Source organism: Pteronotus mesoamericanus, unplaced genomic scaffold (genome assembly GCF_021234165.1).
Source record: "Pteronotus mesoamericanus isolate MK-2021 breed Mesoamerican mustached bat unplaced genomic scaffold, CSHL_Meso_final contig_50, whole genome shotgun sequence".
In the NCBI taxonomy this organism is placed as follows: Eukaryota; Metazoa; Chordata; class Mammalia; order Chiroptera; family Mormoopidae; genus Pteronotus; species Pteronotus mesoamericanus.
The window spans coordinates 43349389-43371147 of NW_026555186.1; the positions used below are offsets into that span (position 1 = coordinate 43349389).

The following is a 21759-nucleotide window of genomic DNA, read 5'->3' on the forward strand; positions in this document are numbered from 1 at the left end:
TGCATGTATTAACTATGCAAATTTAAAAATAAAACTAAAATGGCCTCTCATTTTTTTAAAAAAATGAGAAAATAGAATATAATATGTAAAATAGTTGACTTTTCTAATCTACTGGTTTAGGAAAAAAAGAAACAACTCCGAGCAATATTTATAATATCAGACTCACTTCAGACTTCACTCAAAGTTTGGATGTCATTGAGGATCCTTCAAGTGTCTTCCAGAAGAGAAAATGCTTTTCCTTTAAGAGATGACATCCATCCTGAGGTTTGCAAGAAAAACACCCACCTCTGCATGTGAAACGACTGTCATCCCTTTTCATTGAAGACATCATGGGGCTTCTTCAGGAGATGCAGAATTTACCATTCAAAACAAGATTATGCTTTTGGTTTTCAGAAACAATTTGGATTATAATGAGACCTGAATTTTTGGGATAAATCCATGTAGCAATGCACAAATAAGAATTTCCTAAGACATTCTTTGATGTTTAAATGCATAAAGGAGAAATGAATTTTAAGGGCCGTTCATACAAATTTAAGAGTAGTGTTTGTGAACCCAACCTGATGACTTAGCGGTACCACGGAAGTCCTGGCCTTTGTCCATCCAGAAGTTGCCTACTGAGGTGCAGGTTAGGATGCCAGATAAATGAAGGTCTCAGATGAATTTTTACTTTTGAGTTTTCATCAAACTTCCTCTAAATGACTAGCATTCTCTGCTTCAGGAGGTTTTCAAATTTGAACCATAGGTGGGGGTGATGGATAAAGATGAGTGAACTGACAGATTTGTGTGGGAAAGCACATACTACCTGTCAGACTGTCTTTATAAAATGGGAAGAGTCACTTTATAAAAAGGAAGAATCTGATTCACAATGTATGGATGAAACAAAGAACTCAAAATAATTCTTTAAAATGTTCCTAACACCTTAAAAGCTAATCTCAGCTTCTGATTCCCAGTCTCTTCCTAAGGCTTTGCTGTGAGGCTGCGGCCAAGTACACATTTCGAAGTATCTGCAGCATCTTTCTGTCTAGAACATGTACAACAGAAAACCAGTTCCTGAATTATGTGCACTGGCTGTCCTACCAGAACACTTCCACAGGCTTTCTGCACCTATCCAAAACCAACCATAGGAATCCAACCAAAGTAGATGTGTAACACTCCAAGGAGAGTCTGATTCAATTGTCACTAGATATAGTAATGCATTTCCTTTCTGTCATTAACTGAGACTTGAAAGACTTGTGGTAAGGGGATTTTTGCTGGAGTGAGTAGAGGGAGGAATCAACAGTTTTGTCTTGGCCAGTGTTAAGTTTGAGATGCTTAACACAAATCGGAGCGGAGAAGTCATGTAGGCCTTTGACTCTGTAAAGTCTGGAGCTCGTTGGAGAACAGCATTTGAGAGTCAGCAGTGCTGAGATGGTATCTTAAGCTATGAGCCCACGTGCAGGTAAAGAAGAGGGCTGAGGACAAAGCTCTAGGGATCTACAACCTTTGAAGGGCTGATGGGCAAGGAGGCGCCAGCAAATAAGACTCGGAGAGAATAACCAGGAAAGCAAGAAATTAAAACTAATCTGTTAATTAATATAATATTAAAACTCTATGGTTCACAGAGGACTAAAGATGAAGTAATTCATGCAGGATACTGTCAACCATGTTAAATGCTGCTGAGACGGGAAGTAGGGTATTGATAAAGAATAGTATATAGTGGTTCAGTGGGAAAATCCTAAGCCAGACTGCTTCAGGTTCAAATCCTGTCTGTATTATTTACCCACAGTGAGACCTCCATCAAGTTATTTAACCTTCCAGTGTTTTCATCTGTAAAATAGGTATCGTAAAGCTTATAAAGGCCCTTATAAAGCTTATAAAGCTTATAAAGGCCCTTAGCTTATAAAGATGGTTGTAAGAATTAAGTTAGTGTAGATTAAGCAATTAGAATAATGCCTGATACATAGTGGGCATAATAGAAATGGTATCATTATTTATTATAATATTATTATCATCATCATTACCTTTGGCTTTGGCAAGATGTTGACCTAGACAGAAGCTTTTTCAGGGAAGTTATAAGAATAAAAACCTACTTTCCTGGATTGAGACAGTATGAGAGGAAGAAAAGCATAAAGCAAGAAAAAAATACTTCAAGGTGTGAAGGGAATGAAATAGATAGAGGATGATGTGAGTTGAAAGATGAATTTTTGTTTCATTAGTTAGAAATAAGTAATATTAATGTATGTTTATATACAAAATGGGAATTTTCCAGTAAAATAGAAAAATATCTGGAAACAGGAGGAAGAAGAAATCTTTTCAGGAGCTGAGTCTTTGGGCAGCAGATGGGACCCAGGGCCTCCATGGCAGGCGTGGCCTTAGATGGAGCAGGAATATGCCTGTCATCATAAAAGGACTGTCAACTAAGGCTACGGGTCAGCAGACTTCGGTAGTAGGAAGATTAAGTAGAGTGTGCTAAGTATATTTATTTTCTCGGAAAGTATGTGGAGGAATGATCAACTGGCAGAGGTTTCTGGAAATTGGAGAAGAAAGAAGAGTAAAAACATTGCCTAAGAAGAGGTAACTTTATTATATAAGAGGGCTAGGATCTCCTGGCAGTGTTAAGCATCTACTTGCAAATTTGTAGTCATAAATCTGTGGCTAGTCAGCATTATTCTAAAATATCCTTTTAAAAGCACTTCCAATGCTTTATATAAAGAAAATATATATGTATTCTCTCCACATTAAAGTTGCTTTTTAATATAATATATTAAAAATTTATTATTTAAGTTGACTTAAGAATTTGATTATTTCTTTACTACACAGGGAGCTATACAATACATATAAATATTTTATTATTCAATTAGAACATTTATTTTCATACTGGAACATAGAATTCCCCAAAGATGATGATTATTTTTTAACTAAATCAACATTAGGGTCATATCCATTTTGAGCAGGTATTTCAGGACATCAGTTATTGGATGTCTGTTAGATCTTAGATTCTGAAATGCAGTACTTTCTTGTTTGAATCTGAGAAGGATTCCAGGACTGTATCCTGGTGCGTGTTCCCTTTAAAATGAGCCTGGCATCTGCAATCCTGGCTCCTGCCATCACTATCGTTTATGACACATATGCTCAAAATAGAATATTATCCCAGTATTTATAGAGAAGCAAAGGCGTAATTCCTATGTTTATGGAACTTAAGCACTATATTATTTCTCACAAACATATAATCCTACTATCATCGATTTCGTAATGTCTAAACCACTCAATCAAATTATTCAATAAAATCTAGAGCTGTTAGAGACCTCACAGATATTTCTCTCAATCTTTTTCTTCTCTTCCTATATTACTTAATGACTTTCATCTTCTGCATTTTTTTATTTTGTTGTGTTAGAATTTAAAAGACTTTTACCTGTACATCAAAGATATTACTTCACATAAAAACAATTACAGTTAAACCATAAGATCTTTCTTTGACAATACTTCAGTAGTGATCAGCAATCAAAAATTGGGATGCATTTGACCTGTATCCTTCAAAAGCCAACATTTTAAAAGGTAAGATTTTTTAACACTAAAATTGCACACACATTAAACATTAGAATGTATGTATTTTATGTGGAAGAGGGGGGAATGATGTCCATTAATTACTAGGAAATTAGTCCAAGTGCAACTCTTGGGTTTGTATCTCCCAGCATAATTGCTTGTTCAATTAATTGCAGTTATCTTTATAGGGTGTTAAAAGGACTCAAGTATTAATATGGACTTGAGTTGAGTCCAGAAATTCATATGCTCAAGCCCTAAGCTCCAATGTGATGATATTTAGAAATGGGCTCTTTGAGGAGGTAATTAGGAATGAACGAAGTAATAAGGGCGGGGCCCTAAGCAAGGTTTGTGTCCTTATAATAGGAAAATGGAACTGGAGAATATTATGCTAAGTGAAATAAGCCAGTCGGTCAAAGACAAGTACCATGTGATCTCACCCATAACAGGAACCTAATGAACAAAATTAACAGACAAAAATAGAACTACAGGCATGGAAACATGGAACAGACTGACAGTGACTAGAGGGGAGGGGGGAGGAGATAATAGCAGAAAGAAAGGGAAGGGACTAGTCAAAGGACATGTATGAATGACCCATGGACATGGACAACAGTGTGGAGACTGATATCACCCCCCGGGCAGAGGGGGGTAAAAGGAGAAAAATTGGGACAACTGTAATAGAATAACAATAAAAATTTTTTTAAATAATGAACTGTGTAACTATAAAGGGGCTATTTTATAGAACTTTTAAAAATAATATAAATAGGGCTACATAAGAAATGGAAAAAAGAGGGAAAAGGAGACACCAGAGTGCTTGTTATTTCTCTCTCCCCACCGCCCATTCTCTGTACATACACAGAGACAAGACCATGTGAGGACACAGCAAGGCAACCATCTGCAAGCCAGGAAAGAGGGCTCTCACCAGAAACTGAACGTGCCAGCACCTTGATCTGGGACTTCGGGTCTCTAGAACTCTGAGAAAATAAATTTCTGTTCTTTAAATCACCTAGACTGGTATTTTATTATGGCAGCCTGAGCGGATTAACAGAAGTATATATTTATTTACCTGTAGGTAGGTTAATTGTCTGGTTTGAGTTTTGATGGAATAAATTTAAACATTTACATTATACTGAGGACAAAGCAATAATGTGATCACAACCTAACTCTGCTATATAGCAAATTAACCTCAGTAGTTACCTGAGTCCCACTCCTTTGCCCCAATGGCTCCTCTGTCTGGAAACCATTAGTGAGGCTTTCTTTGGTCATCTAAGATTTTTCTCCACTGCCATGCAAGAATGCTTTAAAATCAGACTTTCCTATTTTACTCCTCACACTCATCACCACCTGAATATTTTTTATTTATTTGTTTATTGTGTTTTTCTTAGTAAAATGTAAATTCAATGAGGACAAGGATCCTGTGCTATTAGCCAGTGTATCCCCAGAGTTTGAAATAGCACTGAGCACATAGAACATGCTCAATCAATGCTCAGTGACTAAACAAATGAAACCATCTACATACATTATAGTTGCCTTAAAATTATTCACAGCTTATCAGGTCTGGAAAATCTGATTCAATTCATCCATTTTGCATTGATGTAACCAATGTAAACCAAATATCTAATTACCCAATAAAATCTTCTTCAACTGCTACTCTCCGTATTACTCTAAAACTATAAGTATCTTTCAATTATTTATCTTCAAAGTCAAATAAAATATCTCAACCCAGGACAGAAATAACCCAGACTGGGCCTAGAAGCAGTTAGATGTGTATGATTTAAGTCCAAAGGTTGAAACACGATATCTGAGGGGAAGCAGAGCCACAAAGTGCTCCTGGAACCTAAATGGGAGTTAGGGAATGCAGCAAGGCAAGGTTGGAGCCATAGGTAGTGGGAACATGGTAGACATTCTTGCACACCTTGTGATCAAAGACTTGGACTCATCTAAGTGATTATGCAAAGCCATGGGAGGGTTTTAAGAAGAAAAATTATGTGGCTAGATATGCCTTTTAGACATAAATTTAGACATCTGATTTCTATGCAGTGGTTGGTTTGACGAGGAAAAGGCTGAAGGCTGGGAAGCCAGATAAAAATAAGTGTGGTCAGCAGTGAGTACCCTGCACTTGTCTAAAGCTCTGCCTGTGCCCATTACCACAGCCAGTTATGGTGAGTCAAACCACAGAGTGAATGAGAGCAGTTCCTCAGACCATTCCTCAAATGGCTAAGTGTAGAGTTACTAAATGCTGGCAACTCAATGCCTAGAAATTCTAGCCAATAGAAAGGAAAACATGTATCCACACAGAAACTGATACATGGATGTTCACGGTAGTATTATTAATAAAAGCCAGACAGAAGAAACAACCCAAATGTCTATGAAATGAGGAGTGGGTAAAATTGTGGTATATCCATACAATGAAATATTTAGCATAAAAAAAAGAAAAAGAAAATGAAGTACTAATACATGTTACATTAATAAACCCTGAAAACATTATGTTAAGTGGAATAAGCCACTTATAAAGGACCATGTATTGTACTAGTCCATTTATATAAATTTTCCAGAGTAGGCAAATCTACAGAGAGATAAAGTAGATCAGCAGTTGCCTAGGACCAGGGGGAGGCAGAAGGAAAGATAGAGAGATTGGCAGTTGTCACCTTAGAGGCACAGGATTTCTTTTTGGGTTAATGAAAATGTTCTAAAATCGGCGATGCAATGGATGCACAACTCTGTGAATACATTTAAAGCTACTGAGCAGTATACTTTAAATGGGTGCACTGTATGCGATGTGAATTATATCTCAATAGAGCTGTTCGAGAAGAAACAGGGAGTGAGAGCTCCTCCAGCAATGACATAAACATTACAAAGGATCAAAAGGCCACCAGGGGATCATCAACATATAAGCACTAGGCAGAGTAAGGAAAACCCCCAAAAGAGACAGAAAAATAAATGGTCAGAAATGTTTGTTTATGAATTGAGAATCAAAGAGGTGAAAGATACCTAAAAATTCTGGCTCAAGTTTATTCTATTGGGAATATGAAATTCCATCCATACTTATGTAGCCCTATTAAGAAAAAAAATGTCCAGTTTCTTAAAAAAATCGAAGAACTATTCTTTACTAGATGATGAATGATTAAAATAAACACTGGCTCAGGAACATCTTACAAAAAACGTTATTGGCCTTGTATTTTCAGCTCACAATTTGCAGCACTTCTTTACCTGATGCAAGTTTCATAGATTTCATCACGTTCATCAGATCAATGGCACAATGAGCCATCCAGCTGAAATGTGTTGTCCTGAGTGGCGCATCCTAATTGGCCTTCACTTAACCTTTATCAGTAGTCACCTAACCTACAATATAAGGGGCACAAGGCAGGCTGGAATCTCCAATATTTTTATAAGTCAAAGTGCCTTTTTTCCAGAAACTTTGAAGCAATGAAGGGATGCGTTGCTGACAGTAAGTCTGCAAGGAAAGCACGGGGGCTTCATCTCCAGGGGGGAGAAAGAGACTTTTTGACTTGGTACAAGGAAGTAGAATTAAAGGGTAAGAATTATTCACTCAGTAAATTATTATCTTTAAATTTGTTTGAAGAAAATTCCAGGGTCTTTTTTGTTATGTTTTGTTTTAGTCAGAATTATTCTGCCAATACTCAGAAATCGGGGGTTCACTGGATAATCAACCCAGCCTCATGAACTGCTTGGTGGCCAAAGTTGTCAATTACTTCCTGTCACCCTACGGAAATGATCTCATGCTCTTTGGGGATAACGGAGGAACAAACAGAGTTGTTTTCCAGATATTGATGTTGTCAGAAGATTACCTTGGCAAGCAAAGAAGGAAGCCCCGCCTTCCTCACACCACCTCAGCTCTCACACATAACCCTCAGATCTAAGACACTGCGAACGTGAGCAAGAGGGAAGAGGCGAAGCCGAGCATATGAGTGACAGAATTATTAATAAAGCCAGGCTGAACTCCCAAAAGTATGATTTAAGGGACTGTGTTTGATTCCACAGATGTGGTTCTGTTCATGGGGCTAGGTTTTAATGCCCAGTACTTTTCCCTTACTGGATCATAAAATTTTGAGTATTGCTAGTATGATCCCGGAGTTAGACTAATTAGTGGCCAATGTTGTAATTATGAAGTGGACTTAGGACAAAGAGGGTCGGGCTTTTAAATGAAAAAGAGACATTTTAAAAGTAAAGCTTATTATTTATTATGCTTTAGGTCTCATTTTTGGTTTTATAACGTTAGGTGCGTAAGTCTGGGTACATTTCCAGTCTCCTAATTCTGTTCAACTTTTTCTTTTTTGTCATAGTAGTTACCACTTCTAATATGTTATATGATTTACTCATTTAATTTCATTTCCTTTTTAACTTTTAAATCTCTCTATACCACACTAAAATGAAGATTCCTCTAGAGCAGGTATCTCTGCCTGTTTTACTCATTGATATACTCCAAGCACCTACAGTACAGCTGGACCCAGAGTACACATTCAGTAACGATTGAGTGAGTGAATGAATGAATGAATGAGTATGAGTTTCATTAAATGAAGTAAACTGCATTTTTAAACATATATTTCAGAATTCATAATTACATAAGTGTGTTGTCTCTTGAAATAGTCATCCTAGGGGGCTTTATCCTTATTCCAGCTATGCCATTACTCAAAAAATATTTAGAATTTCTTAATCTTTGTTTTATTAGTCACATAAGACATTAGTTTTATTACCTTCTAGTTATATTTTACTTTTCAATATAATTATAAATTTTTAGTTCAATCATCTATTTTCTTTTTCAAATCTTATCTAAATGACTTTCATTTCTTTCCTCAAGTCACATTTAACCTGAAAAGGCAAATATTTGTGACAATTCCATAGAGAATCAACAGCAACAAAAATCTCTCATTGAACAATGACCAGAACTGAAGAAAGAGAGTCCCAGTAATACCCTATAATGGTATTAATATTAGTGCAGACTGCATACATGGTCTGTCCAGAAAGTGTCCAGCCATGTACTATGAAAAAGACATTTATTGAAGAAGATAACAAGATACAAGAAATATTGCACCATAGGCAATGATGGCTCAGTCCCCTTTAAAGTAGGCAACTTGAGACCTAATACAGTTCTCCCAGTGTCTCTTCCATTGTTCAAAACACTGCAAAATCCTTTGTTAGAATCATTATCAGCTGCACCGTTGTGTTTTCCTGAATCTTATTGATGGTCTGAAATCTCTTCCCTTTCAAAGGTGATTTTATTTTTGGGAAAAGCTAGAAGTCACAGGGCACCAAATCTGGGCTGTAACGGGGCTGAGTCACCTGGGTGATTTGATATTTCACCAAAAAACTGCATGGGATGTGATGCATGAGTGGGCATGTTGCCATGATGAAGCTGTCAATCACCAGTTGCCCATAGCTGCGGCCTTCTGAATCATCTGAATAGTTTCCACAGAGGAATGTTCAAGCTTAATGCAAAATTTGATGCAGATTAATTGCTCTACTCACTCAGTCATTTTGAACAACCACACAGTACACATGCCCACTTAATGGCATCTACTGCCCCCACTGACTAGTACAGTGAAGTTGTCATTGTCCACATATGCACATTCTAGTCGATTCTCCTTGGCTGCCAGGTTACAATGATGTTGCACAAACCATTCTCATTGTATTAACAATGGCTGGGCTTTTTCTGGACAGACATTGTATAACATTTTGGGCAGGATACATAATTCTTGTTTCTGAAGAACCATTTGGATAATCACATTTGACAGTATGTTTGTTCTTTTATAATGAGTATTTCATTCTCTTGCTGATTTAATCAAAACTTTAAATTAAGTACTGAGCTGGGTGTTAAGTACAACAAGAAGCAAAAGTGTAAAAAACTAGTAAAGTGACACAACTTTATGAGATATTTTACGGAGCTACCTTTTATGAACAACTTATTTTCAAAAACAAAAATATTACATGCTTAATGGAGAAAATTCGAAAGACACATAAAAGTGTTTTGATGGACCTTCCCTGTGTGCAGGAAATGAATGAGAGGACGGAACGAGGCCACAGCTTTGTCTCAACCTGTACCCCCTCACTCTCCACTCCCCAGGGACACTGGCCTTACGACAGTCCCCTACCTGCTCCCACTGTGGTCTTGCTGCCTCAGCACCTTTCTTAACAGCTCTTTTCTCCACCGTGTGTGCTGTTCCCCCACCATTCCTCCCTTTATCGGGTGGCCCTGCCTTATCAAGCAGATCCTGGTGCTCACACTGCTCCCTTTGGGGAGCCTCTGTCACTTCCAAGTATGCTAGGTTCCTTCTCTTTGGGTTTTGCGGCATTAATCACAGTGGATAGCTACAGAATAGCTGACTATTTGATTCAAACCCTTCTCCACAGTCATGTAAGTAACACAAGGCCAGGGCCAGTATTGTTTTGCTCACCAGCAGTCCTTCCTGAGGGGCCAGCACCAATCGACGCTCAGTAATACATCCCCCTATTCTGCACACACTTTTCAGGTGGTGAATGCCTGACAGAAACCAGGTGAGGTGCTAGGAGAACTGGAGATGTTTGTATCTGGATTCTGGCCAAGCTCTTTGGCTCATGTGGAAACCATCGCACCTGGTTACCTGGTGCCCCTAAGGAAGTCCTGAGCTGATTTAAGATTTGATCATATATATTAAGCTTTCTTAATAGATAATGTTAAAAAGCATCTCTTAGAAAAACATTTTTGTAACTTCAGCAAAACAGTAGTTAATAATCTATTATCTATGGGGATACAATTAAGATCTATGTTGTAAATTTCTCCTAGGGAAGAAAAGAGGTTTATCACTCAAATGGTTTTGTGTGCTTCCTATTACTTTGGGTCTACAAGTCTTAATACTGTAAAATGCTTCAACTCTATTCTGTGAATAGGTGAAAGTATAAATAATAAGTGAATATTAATTAGACAATTCCTTGTTTCAAGGTCAAGTGTTTTAACTATTTTATTAAGTTTATGCTTTTTGAAACTCTGTTTTTCATATCTTGAGTTCTTAAATATTATTTCACTAAAAGCATTTGAATACTTAATCTAGCTTCAACTCTGGTGTCTGTATATATGTGTATATGTTATAGATAATATTTAAAATGTCATATGGTACATCAGAATCGTGTAACAAGCCTCTCTAATTCAGTGGTTTAAAACAATAATCACCCCACTAGCTCAAAATTCAGAGGATTGGCAGTTTGGGCTGGGTTCAGTCAGGCAGGTCTTTTGCTGGACTCATTCATGAAGCTGCGATCAGATGGATTTTTGGCTGGGACAAGACGACCTCACTCATTTGGTGCTGGCTGTTAGCCGGGCAACAGGCCTCCAGCAAGCTAGCCAGGGCTTCTTCAGAACACGGCACCTGGGTTCCAAAAGCAGCAAGACAAACACAGTGCCAATGCTCAAGTGCTTTTCAAGGCTCTGCTTGCAACACTTTGCAAATATTCTATTGGTTGAAGCAAAACACATGGTCCAGCTCAGTGTTAGAAGAGGACTCTGACATAGGGAGACATGATTAACGGAAGGCTATCACGTTAACCATTTACTATAGAATATAATAAATTAATTTAAGTAACCTTTTTCTTTGTTTTTAAAATAGCATTGTAATTACTGTCTTTTACTAAATAGCATACAATCTCTGGAAAGCAATTGTGGGTTATTATAACCTCTATGTTACATTGTTTTCCTAGGATCTTGAATCACTTCTCTGATGGCAAAAGGAATATCCTTCTTTTTTCAAAATTAGAAAAAAGATCAGACTCAGACACTGAGGTGTATGAAAATCAATATTTCATTAGATCAAGCATAGTTCCTGTACCAATACAGAGAAATAAAACTGAAAAAATAATTATGTTTGCAGAGCAAATATGGAGACGATTTCTGTAACAGTGAAAAAATACAGTGAATAGCAATACATACTCTCAACTTTTCAGCCAGGGTCCAAAATTACCAAAAGATCACAAGGAAAGAAAAAGAAATATTATGGTGGTAAACTGAGGATAGAAATGATAATTATGACTTAACATTTATAATATAATCTCAATTCAGAAAGTTCTGTGAAATAAACAATTGTGACTGTTATAGTATTTGGTTCAATAAACTGAGAAAAAAATAGCCTGGTTTACCTTTCAAACCAATTCATTAGGCATATTCTATATCAGAAGATAAACAAACATATTAAGAGTCAGTCTCTAGCATACACTTGGAAGTTCGCAATTAGAGTTCAGTGTAATTGGAGTAGGCTTCAGAAATCTGTCGCTAAACTACTTGGTTATCCTCATCTCCTTCATCACATAAATCCCCTACCCTCCAAGTTCATGGGAACACCTGATTCCTTTACATATGCACATCTTGACAATCAAGATTTCTAACCCTCAATATCCCCTCCCACTCCTTTCAATCTCACCCATTCTTTTCCTTTCTGAAAACCCAAAGACACATCACTTCCTGTGTGAATGTCCTCAAGCATAGCTAACTGCTCACTCACTCCTGTAGGTCCCATACTCTGAGCACTGCAGGCCCTTTGTCTTCTCAACAGATCTTATCCCCCCTTGGGTTGATTTCCTGGGTGGATGGCTTTGTCCACTCAGAACAACCCACATCAGATAACAGACTCATGGCAAGGTGTCAGCCCAAGACATCTGCTCAACTGAAGACAAGAGGATGAACTAGGATGATGGGCTGGGGGTGGGGTGGGGGGAGTAAGCAGAGGAAAGATGGAAAAGAAAAAGTTGATGAGAGGAAAGGAAAGAAGTTAGGATGAAAAAAAAACAAGGAGGGGAAAGAAGGAAGTCTGAGAATCCAGGGTGGAGGAGTAGAGGTCAGGAACTAAAGCAGCACTAGCTTACAGAGAGCTTACAGTGTGCCCAGCTCTAGATTTTATATACATTGTCTTTTTTAATGATTACAATAACTCTATAAGGTAAATACTATTATTATTCCTATTTTATGGATGAAGAAACTGAGGCATAGAGGTATTGAGTACCTTGTCCAGAATCTCACAGTTAAGAAGAGGTGGGATAAGAGAGTTAACAAAGGTGTAGACACACTCACCCAGAGCGATAGCTGTTATCATTCCTGCCTCACATTAATCTGCCCTTAAATCAACAGAGTAACTCCAGCCTCTTGCCCGGAACTGTCTCCTGGTCAATTTCATCAAGATCACTTCAAGACAAATTGTATTTTGCAAAGATTATTTGTAAAGTACATCCTACTTATTCATCAAGATAGGTTAGATTTCAAACCTCAGTCAACAAAAACAATTAGTGTTTGCCTTAATCTCACTTTGTAGCAGAAATTTTTTCCCTGAATTCCTTCAGCGTGTTGCCCAAAGCTTACCTTCACTGGTATTTATAAGCAACAGCCTTATAAAATCTCATGCTGTATTTGTTGCTGGCATGATGCTCATGACATTGCTCCCTGCTGGAGGAGAGAAGGTGCACAGGGGAGCTTTAATCTAGAGACGAAGAGGAAGGCTCAGCAGTTGTTTAAGGCCTACCTCCAACTGTTAACCTGCAACATGTAAAGTTTACTGGATTCCCGAAGCTTCAGTTTTGTCATCAGTGACATGATGGCCCCTAGCTCATAGAGCTGTGAAGATTATTTGAGAAAAACCTTGTAAAACAGTTAGAACCATGCCTCGCACATAGAAAGTGCTCATTAAATGTCAGCATCAAGCACGATTCCTCAATATAAAAGTTCCATGCAATTTCTGTCAAATGTGCATTCTAGAAAAGGCTTTGCCTCTCCTGAAGAGTTGACATATTTTCTATTCTTTTCTGTTCTTGCATGAAATTCAAATTTTTTCTTTCCTTTTTTTAAATTAAATTTATTGGAGTGACATTGCTTAATAAGATTATATAGGTTTCAAGTATACATTTCTACTACACATCATCTGTATACTACACTGTGTTCCCACCACCCAAAATCAAATCCTCTTCTGTCACCATATATTTGACTACCTCTACTTTTTCCATCCCCATCCCTTTTCCCTCTGGTAAATTCTTTTTATCTACACTAAGCTTTTTTTTAGTTTTGGTTACTACTAAAATCAGAACTAAAATTCCACCCTAGCCTTAGCAGCTTTGTTTAATTCCGTTGCTTGCTTATCTGTCATCTAGCATTGCTTTCCATTCCATCTGTATTTCCCCTCTCCCTGATTGTTTGTTTGTACTGGTACATACATTATTATAGGCCACTTCAAATTTGTGGGATATAGCAAAAACAATAAATGAATGAGTAATTTTGTTTGTTTACATGTACTTAGCTACCAGGCAAGGATATTCTCCTAAAGTCAGGAACATGTTGGTTTCCCCTCACTGGAAATTAATGATTTGTATGCAGCATGTTATTAGAAAATGTTCACTGAATTAGTACATTAATACTGAATTACAGAGAATATGACACTAAATTAAAGTTCTACCAAAAACATTAAAATTCCAGTTCTAGATAAATGATCATGCAAGTTTAAATGTTTTCAAGTTACTTCAAATTTATTTTTCAATGAGAAGTGTTTTTTCCCATTTTGGTGTCATCTTTCACAATAATTTCAATTAATATTCTTTCTTATTCTCCCAGGAGAATTGCATGTGAACTCAGCATGATTATATATATACCAAGACACATTCACAGACTTCCTTGATAGGCCCTCATTAGAATGATAATTGTTTTTAGAGCTGGATAGGAATATAGAACTCCACCGTATCTCATTTTAGATGAGAAAATAAGGTTGAGGGAGTTTCCATGATACAAAGATCATGGCAGCAGAGATGAACTAGAACACAGGCTCATCAATCTCCCTCTCCATTTAGGTTCTTCTCACTATACTCACCTACAACTTTCCAGAACAGCAAGAACCATAATGACAGAACACTACATTAGTTACATACGGAAAGAACGAATCAGCTATTCTTTTAGCTCAGGTTTCCTTTCTAAAATGCCATATTATGCAAACAACAAACTATTTAAACAGAAATTCTGTGGAACTGAGGTACTGGTCTGGCAGGGCCTCAGAAAAGTTTAGGTATAAGGTCTGATAACAAAAGGAATAGTCAGCCTTCTCATATCTCAGCTCCCCCAAAAAATGTTACCTCCTCATAGCAACCTTCCATGACAATCCACATAAATAGTTATCCTTCCTGTTGCCCTTACCCTGCTGTCTGTTCCCTGATATATCACCCTTTGGAGTCCTTATCACAATGTATAATTATATTCTTTATTTTTTCACTTGTTTTTTTGTTGGTGCATGTTTGCTTGTTTGTTTTGACTGGAGTTTCCTGTCAAAAGCTCTATGGGCCATTTGTAGCCAGTATCAGTAATGTATTTAGATAAAGTAGTATATACTGCATTATGCTATATAGACAAAATCATGTAAAATATTTTAACTGTATCCTGTAATATAGCTGTCAATCCATTATCAGTTATTTCCAATTCAACGCTTTCCTAAAGCGTTGAATTTGGCAGCATCTTCATTTAAACTTATTCACATATATATTTTAAAGAAATGTTCACTGTGCTATCTTAAAATTAGCTTAAATTTTCAAAAAGTTTAGAATATGTTTAAAACATTTAAAATATTTTCTTTCAATACTCATATTAGTTTTATATGAATTAAGAAATATAGCCAAGATTTAATACACCCACCATAAAAGTTAGATCTTCATGTCAAAGCCCAAAATAAAGGCCAAGAATGGAAGAGTATATGTGTGCATGCTAATACCCAGAAATAAGTGCTACTCAAAACAAAAAAATATAACTAAATGACATTATTCTTAATATCTTTATAATCTAGGAAGCTTTATGAGACTATATCCAACATGAAGGAACAGGGTTAGTAGTTTACAGATATTTGCATGGTATTCTTTTTCGCAAATGCAAATTTCTTAAGGAAATATAAAGATCTAAAAATTGCAGCATGTCAAATGAAAATGAGTACAGGTGAGAGCAAGATTTGCCTGTTGCAGCATCTTTTCCTCTCACTTAGGGAAAAAAAGAGTTTGTTTTCACTTTTTCTTGCAGAACTATTTTAGTCAATGGAATTTTAAAAGAAGTCTCAAAACCAGCCTTATGAAAATATTAAAAAGTTAATAAAAAAGATATTTTGAGAATTCTTGCTATCCAGGAAAAAAGATCAGTTTCTAGATCAAATGCTTCTATTTGTAGCTACTTCTTCAGGAACACAGGCCTAAAACCAAGGCACTGCAGTTCCACAAAAGCTGTCTCCTCATGAGCAGCATCAAGTAGTGTTAGCCCCACTCCCCGCTAAACCGAGAGCTCCTTAATAATGAAAACGGTCATTAATTTTCGTCTTATTAATTAACACATAACCCGACACAGGTATCCTCCTCACATTAGGGCAGAGTGGCTCACCTATTATTTCTCTTCCCTAAAAAACCTCAAAGATGGGATTAGACCAGGTTGAAACTTTTTTCACTGCAACCTACTTGGCCTTGCTAACTAAGATACTTAAATGTTAACATTTTAATAAAATCTCATTAGTTTGGTTCTTACAAATTTGAAATATATAACTGTAAAGTTAAACTTTCATTTAATTATGGCCTTTTAAAAAGACTTAATCATGCAAATAAAAAGTAGGAAAAGATTCCAATGGGAGTATGCTGTTTCTTGAAGAGAGCAGTCTTTTAAAAAAATACTTTAAAAACCCACAAGCACCTACAGTCACTAAGCAAATTAAATCACAGATATTTGTTTTACTTGATAACACACCCATAGGCTAGCACTTAGGCACATGGATGGGGGATTTCCTGGTCCTGGCTCAATTTAGATCACTGCTGTTAGTGTGCAAAGACCTGAGATTTTTTTTTTTTTTTTTTTTTAAAGCAATGTCCCAGATGTCTTTCTGCCATCTGATACTAAACTGTTGATAAAGAGTCTTCCCATCCCAGGATCTGATAATCATTGTTTCTGCTCATTTGCATTGTCTTCTTGATAACTTTTTTTCTTTTTTACTTCCTTTCTGTCTCTCCTTCTCCCTCTCTCTACCCTTGCCCATCCTCTCTGCCTTTCTCTTTCTCTCTCTCTCTCTCTCTTTTTTTTTTTTTTTTTTTTGGTGGGGGGAGGGAGAAACACATCAGGGCTGGTTTTCACAAAAAAATATAATTTTTACCTTTACTTAGATCAGAATTTTGATTAGAGTGTGTTAGACACCTAGTGAGATCCTTGCTAAAATGTTTTTCTTTAGAAAAAGACTTCAAGGCTTTTAAGAAAAACTACCTAAATAAATACCTTACTTTACTTACTGCTAAATTTCCATTTTCAACAATAATGACCACACTCATCTACTGCATGTTTTAAAATGTAAAATGTTTTTATAGAAGATCTACTATGAATTAAAGGAACTAAAACACAGATCCTTTTAAAATATATTCAATCTTGGAAGACGTGTGAAAGTATTTAGAGATTAAGTATTCTGGTGCTTGCAACTGCCATTTAGTAAATTTAAATGAAGGGCATATGGTTGTTAATTGTATTATTTCTCCAACTTTTCTGTGGGTTTTAAAGTTTCCTCCAAATTGAAATTTAAAAAATTGAGAAAAAATTATATTATGGTTACCTTGTGAACGGGTGATGCTCATCACCAATGGTGTGAGTACTTCACAGATTGGCACGGATGACAAAATGAACTCGTAACCTCGGCGCTCTGTCTGTGCACTGCTCTATTTTCAGTAACAGTCAGGAAACAAACAGCATGGGAGACTCATTGGGTGTTCCTCTGTGCTGCCATTCCTACTATACCATTTTAAAAATTGTAGCTAAGATCTTGACTACTCATTTACTTGTGGTTTTCTATTATCTGTGGTTCTGTCCTCTATTGGGATAAATAATAAAGTACTAATTACTGGTTTAAAGAAAAAATAAATATATTCAAAATTTTATTCTTCATTGTTGACTCACATTGATTTGCCATTAGAATGTTACCCATAATTTTTTATTAGATAATTGTCTAAAGACTCCAATGCATATCTCATGAAAACTGCACACAGAGTTAACTTCAGTTGTTAGAGATTTTAAAACACAGGCTTCAGCTTGGTCATTGTCTCCAGTAAGATACCACGTGATTGTCCTAGTTGCCAAGTCTACAGTTAACAAGAATCCTGGCTTACTATGTGTCTCTATTGTTCGTGCTAATTTGAACTCCCTGCCAAGAAATAAAGCTTACCGGAAAAATAATAACTTTTTACAAATAAAATTTATGTTTATAATTAGAAATCAAACATGCAATTTCTACACAATAAGCAGCCCCTCAGCACACTTAGAAACTTCATTCAACTTAGGCCCTATGTCATACTTCCCTGCAGGCAAACGTGATCAAATTCTTCAATTCCCAGAAAACTGTAAATTATCACTGTTCTTTTCAATTTTTACAGTCACTAATGGTAAAAAATAAAATAAAATAAAATAAAATAAAATAAAATAAATATAAGCAGGGACTGTGGGCCAAGAACACAGTCATCAATTATGAAAAGTTGTAAATTTAAATTTTGCTTAATGAAAAAACTTAACAAAAGCGAGTGGAGTCGGAGAATACTGACCTACAGAATGATCAGCAAGACCCACAAAGGAGACCTGGGCCTTGGGATTCCAGAGAAAAACAAGAAGAAGAAGAAGGTGGTGATCGAAGAACCAGAGACTCAGTACTCAGTTGTAAACAGTAACAATTATTTCAATGGTGTCTGTCCCACAAGAGCCATATCACCCATGAAGAGTGTGATCAAAGGGCTGGCACCTGAGATCCCTCTAATGAAGAAAAAGAAGAAGCAAAAGAAGGGCCATAGCACCCTCTGTGAGGAGCACCTAGAACCTGAGACCACATTACATGCCAGGTGGACAGAGAAGTCTCCCAGACCCAGGACAGAGGTTCTTGGTCCATCTGAGTTCCTCAATGGGGAGAAGAAAAAGAAGAGAAAGTCGTGGCCTCTGGCCATGTCCCCTGACTTGAGGATGAAGACCTCCCTGGACCCCAGACAGGGGGAGAAAGTGACCAGAGTTGACAAGAAGCTCAAAATACACAAGAAGGAGAAAAAAGCCCACAAAACGTCAGCCTTCTCAGCCAGGGACACTTGGTTCTGCAAGGCTGAGAATCCTCTGCATACTTGCTCAGTGGGAAAGGATGACCAGGAACAGGCAGCCTTGGGGCAGAAAAGAAAGCAGGGGAACCCCAGGGAACACAATGTGAAGATGAAGAAGAAGAAAATCCACCAGGAGCGAGACACCTACTTTGGCCACCCCAAACCCTCCAGGTCCACGGACAGCAGCCTTAGGAAAGGAAGTAAAAAGAAGCCAGTCAAAGTTGAGGCTTCAGAATACATCCCAGTAGGAGGTGGCCTCAAGTCCCCTGTGAAGAAGAAAATGAAGTCCAATAAAAAGGCAGAGCAGCCAGGCACTGAGGAGCCAGCTCTGAAGAGAAAGAAAACAAAGAAGAGAAAAAAGAGCAAAGTAGCAGGAGAAACTTGGAAGGAGGAGCCTGACACAGACTTAGAGGTGGTGTTGGAAAAGAAAGGCAACATGGATGAGGCGCACATAGACCAGGGAACTCAGTTTGGTCAGTGGGATACAGCTGGTTCTGAAAACAAGGAACAGAAGCTGAAATTACTCAGACTTACAGGTGGCTTTAAAAATCTGCCCCCTTCATTCAGCCACACCCCTGTCACAACTAGAAGGCCCAACATGGCACTCAACAGGAAGGCAGCCAATACCCTGCAGCAAAGCCTGCAGCAGGACTACGACCGGGCCAGGAGCTGGAAGGACAGGTGGGGCACTGGCCTTGGCTTCTCCACCGCCCCAAACGAGATCTTTTATATTGACAGGAATGCTTCCAAGTCAGTCAAGTTTGAAGATTAAACTCTATTGTCCTGTCTCCCCAGTCAATATTGCTTATTATTCAAGTACACAGGGGAAAGCCTTCTGACAGTTGTCTGAAACTGAACTGCTACAAAAATAAAGGGGTGGGGTCAGCTCATGTTTCAAGAGCCAAGAGAACATGTGAGTAGCTAAAAGCTACTGTTTTCTGTGTTAAGCCTTCCATCCCCATTTGAAGACATCATGTGCGGGGACCCCATAAAACTGGAATTTATATATTAAAAATTTTGTACTAAAAAAAAGAAAAAACTTAACAAAAGCTTAGTTCACAGTCAAAATTAAGTCCATTTGCATTAAACCAAAAGGAATGAGCAAAGCTCAGTGGGCACCGGCAAATGGTTGTCCAACGTTTCACTGTGGGCCTAGTGTGAATAACATAAACTTTGATTACCCACTAACATTAACTAATATTTAAAAGAACAAAAAACATTAACTAATATTTAAAAGAGAGAGAACAGTAGTTGTGCTAAGAGATAGTAACCATCTTCAAGTCAGGGAGTGACTCAAACCAGTGAAGAAGAACCTACTGCTTTAGCAGTGTAATTGATGTAGAAGAGAAATATAAACTATAAAATTACAGTGCAAAAAGAAGGCATTATATTGCCTCATAACAAGAAATTAAAATTTTAATAGTAAAGACAGAAGAGCCAATGTCAAAAAGTTATAAGACTAAAGGTTACTAAGAATCACACACTTTACTCTGCCAAGGATGATTACCACTTATCATAGGAAGTCTCTTCTTCTTTTATTGTAGGTAGTTAACTAGTTATTAATAAAAAGAGAGCAAAGGGAATTAGACACCAAGTTTAATAAACTGAGGAGCATAAGTCTGCATGCTAAGCCAGGAGGCTGTAGCATTTATAGACTCCTTCACCCATCCAGAGGACTGCTGCCAAGGAGACAACCCTAGGAGCAGAGGAAATCTCCCCAGCAGCACTGTCCACCCTCTGGTACCAGATTGCTGGGGGAAGCAAGGGGCGGTGCTTGATCATAGAGGCCTGTCAATCTAACTAGGGGATGGACCCATCATAAGCCCACAAAAGTTTGAGAAGTAGATTGGTTATAACCCCAGGGGCAAAAAGAAGTGCTCTCTCTCTCATTCAGTGACCCACACTCTCCCCATATATTTGTGCATTCTCTCTCATGCGGGAACACACACAACCATGTGGGTTTAGCAGCTACTGGGGTCTGCAGTAGAACGCGCAGGCTCTGAAGTACTAAGCTTTAATATGAAACAGAAACTCTGGACACTGGCCTTTGTTTGGCCTTGCTGAGGACACGACTGGACTTTTTCCACAGTGGGACAGAGAGAAATGGGACATTAGCAACCCAGGGGCATATTTCCACCCAAATAAGCCTTAGCAGAACACTCCGATTTCTGTGCCTGGGTCTGTGAAATGAATGCTTTCCTCACAATCCTGTAGAAGAGCTTGATTTCCAGCAACAACAGTTCCACAAGTTAACAACACCCCAGGACACCCCCACCTCTGGCAGAAAGACACAGAGGAACAGGATGCAGCTCAGTGGCTATTGAATTATTCATGCAAACCTTAACAAGCTCCATCCTCACCAACAGGCTTACAGTTTTTACAAAAACTTTTCCTTATTTTACAGGTTTCAAATTGGCCCGATTCTCTATAATCAATACATTTTGCTATAAAGTTGTAAAATAAACTGTTCTACATAAATAAAAGTTTTAGGAAAGAGAACCCCCACATCTCAAGCAACAAAAGGAGTACTTTTATTTTTAACCATTTTTGATGAAAGTTTTCTAAAATGTAGTATCCTTTCTCCATATTTGTTTTAAATATATAACCTAATGATGATAAATCAAACTTTCATTGATGGCTAGAACATTATAAGCGTCTTTATTTTACTGTTAATGTAATAATGTCTGCGTTCTAATTTCTTTCTCTTTTCTCTTTATATTAGATTATAACTTCTGCTCTCATGGAGCCAACCTCTAGCAGAACAACTTTCCTTATAAACTGCTGCTTCTGCTCAGCTTTGGAAAAAGAGATAATTGAATTTTATATGGTATCCTAGGTAAGAAACAATGAATTATGTATGAGGCCTAAGAGTAAAAACTTTGACTTAAGCTGAGAGGTTTTCTCATTAACAATCTTATTCAACTATTTTTGGATTAAAACAAAGACTTAAAGTTAACAAAAACAACAATAAAAAATCAAAGTTATTAATAAATTAAATACTTTTTTAGTAGGAAACATGGTTATAATATTTTCTAATGCCACAGAAGTGTAAGAATTGGAAATATTTAGAATTTCTTCTTAAAGTTAAAAGAATAATCAAGTTCAACTAAATTTCTGCTCTAAAAAATGATGTCATGGGAACAATATAGATTT

The 21759-nt window shown here is 37.3% G+C and overlaps 2 protein-coding genes across 4 annotated transcripts in view; one reads left to right on the plus strand and one right to left on the minus strand.

Annotated features, from left to right (window-relative positions):
* Nucleotides 1-21759, minus strand: part of MCTP1 (multiple C2 and transmembrane domain containing 1) — a 457836-nt gene that overhangs the window by 343682 nt on the left and 92395 nt on the right. The gene's annotated exons all lie outside the window — the stretch shown is intronic.
* On the plus strand, nucleotides 18059-19378 carry LOC129074681 (lysine-rich nucleolar protein 1-like). Its single transcript, XM_054578608.1, has one exon. The coding sequence runs from the start codon at nucleotides 18077-18079 to the stop codon at nucleotides 19376-19378; it is 1302 nt and encodes a 433-aa protein (XP_054434583.1). The 5' UTR covers nucleotides 18059-18076.

Excerpts from the sequence above, each read along its gene's own strand:
- LOC129074681 (XM_054578608.1), top strand. The coding sequence starts at position 18,077 with ATGATCAGCAAGACCCACAAAGGAGACCTGGGCCTTGGGATTCCAGAG.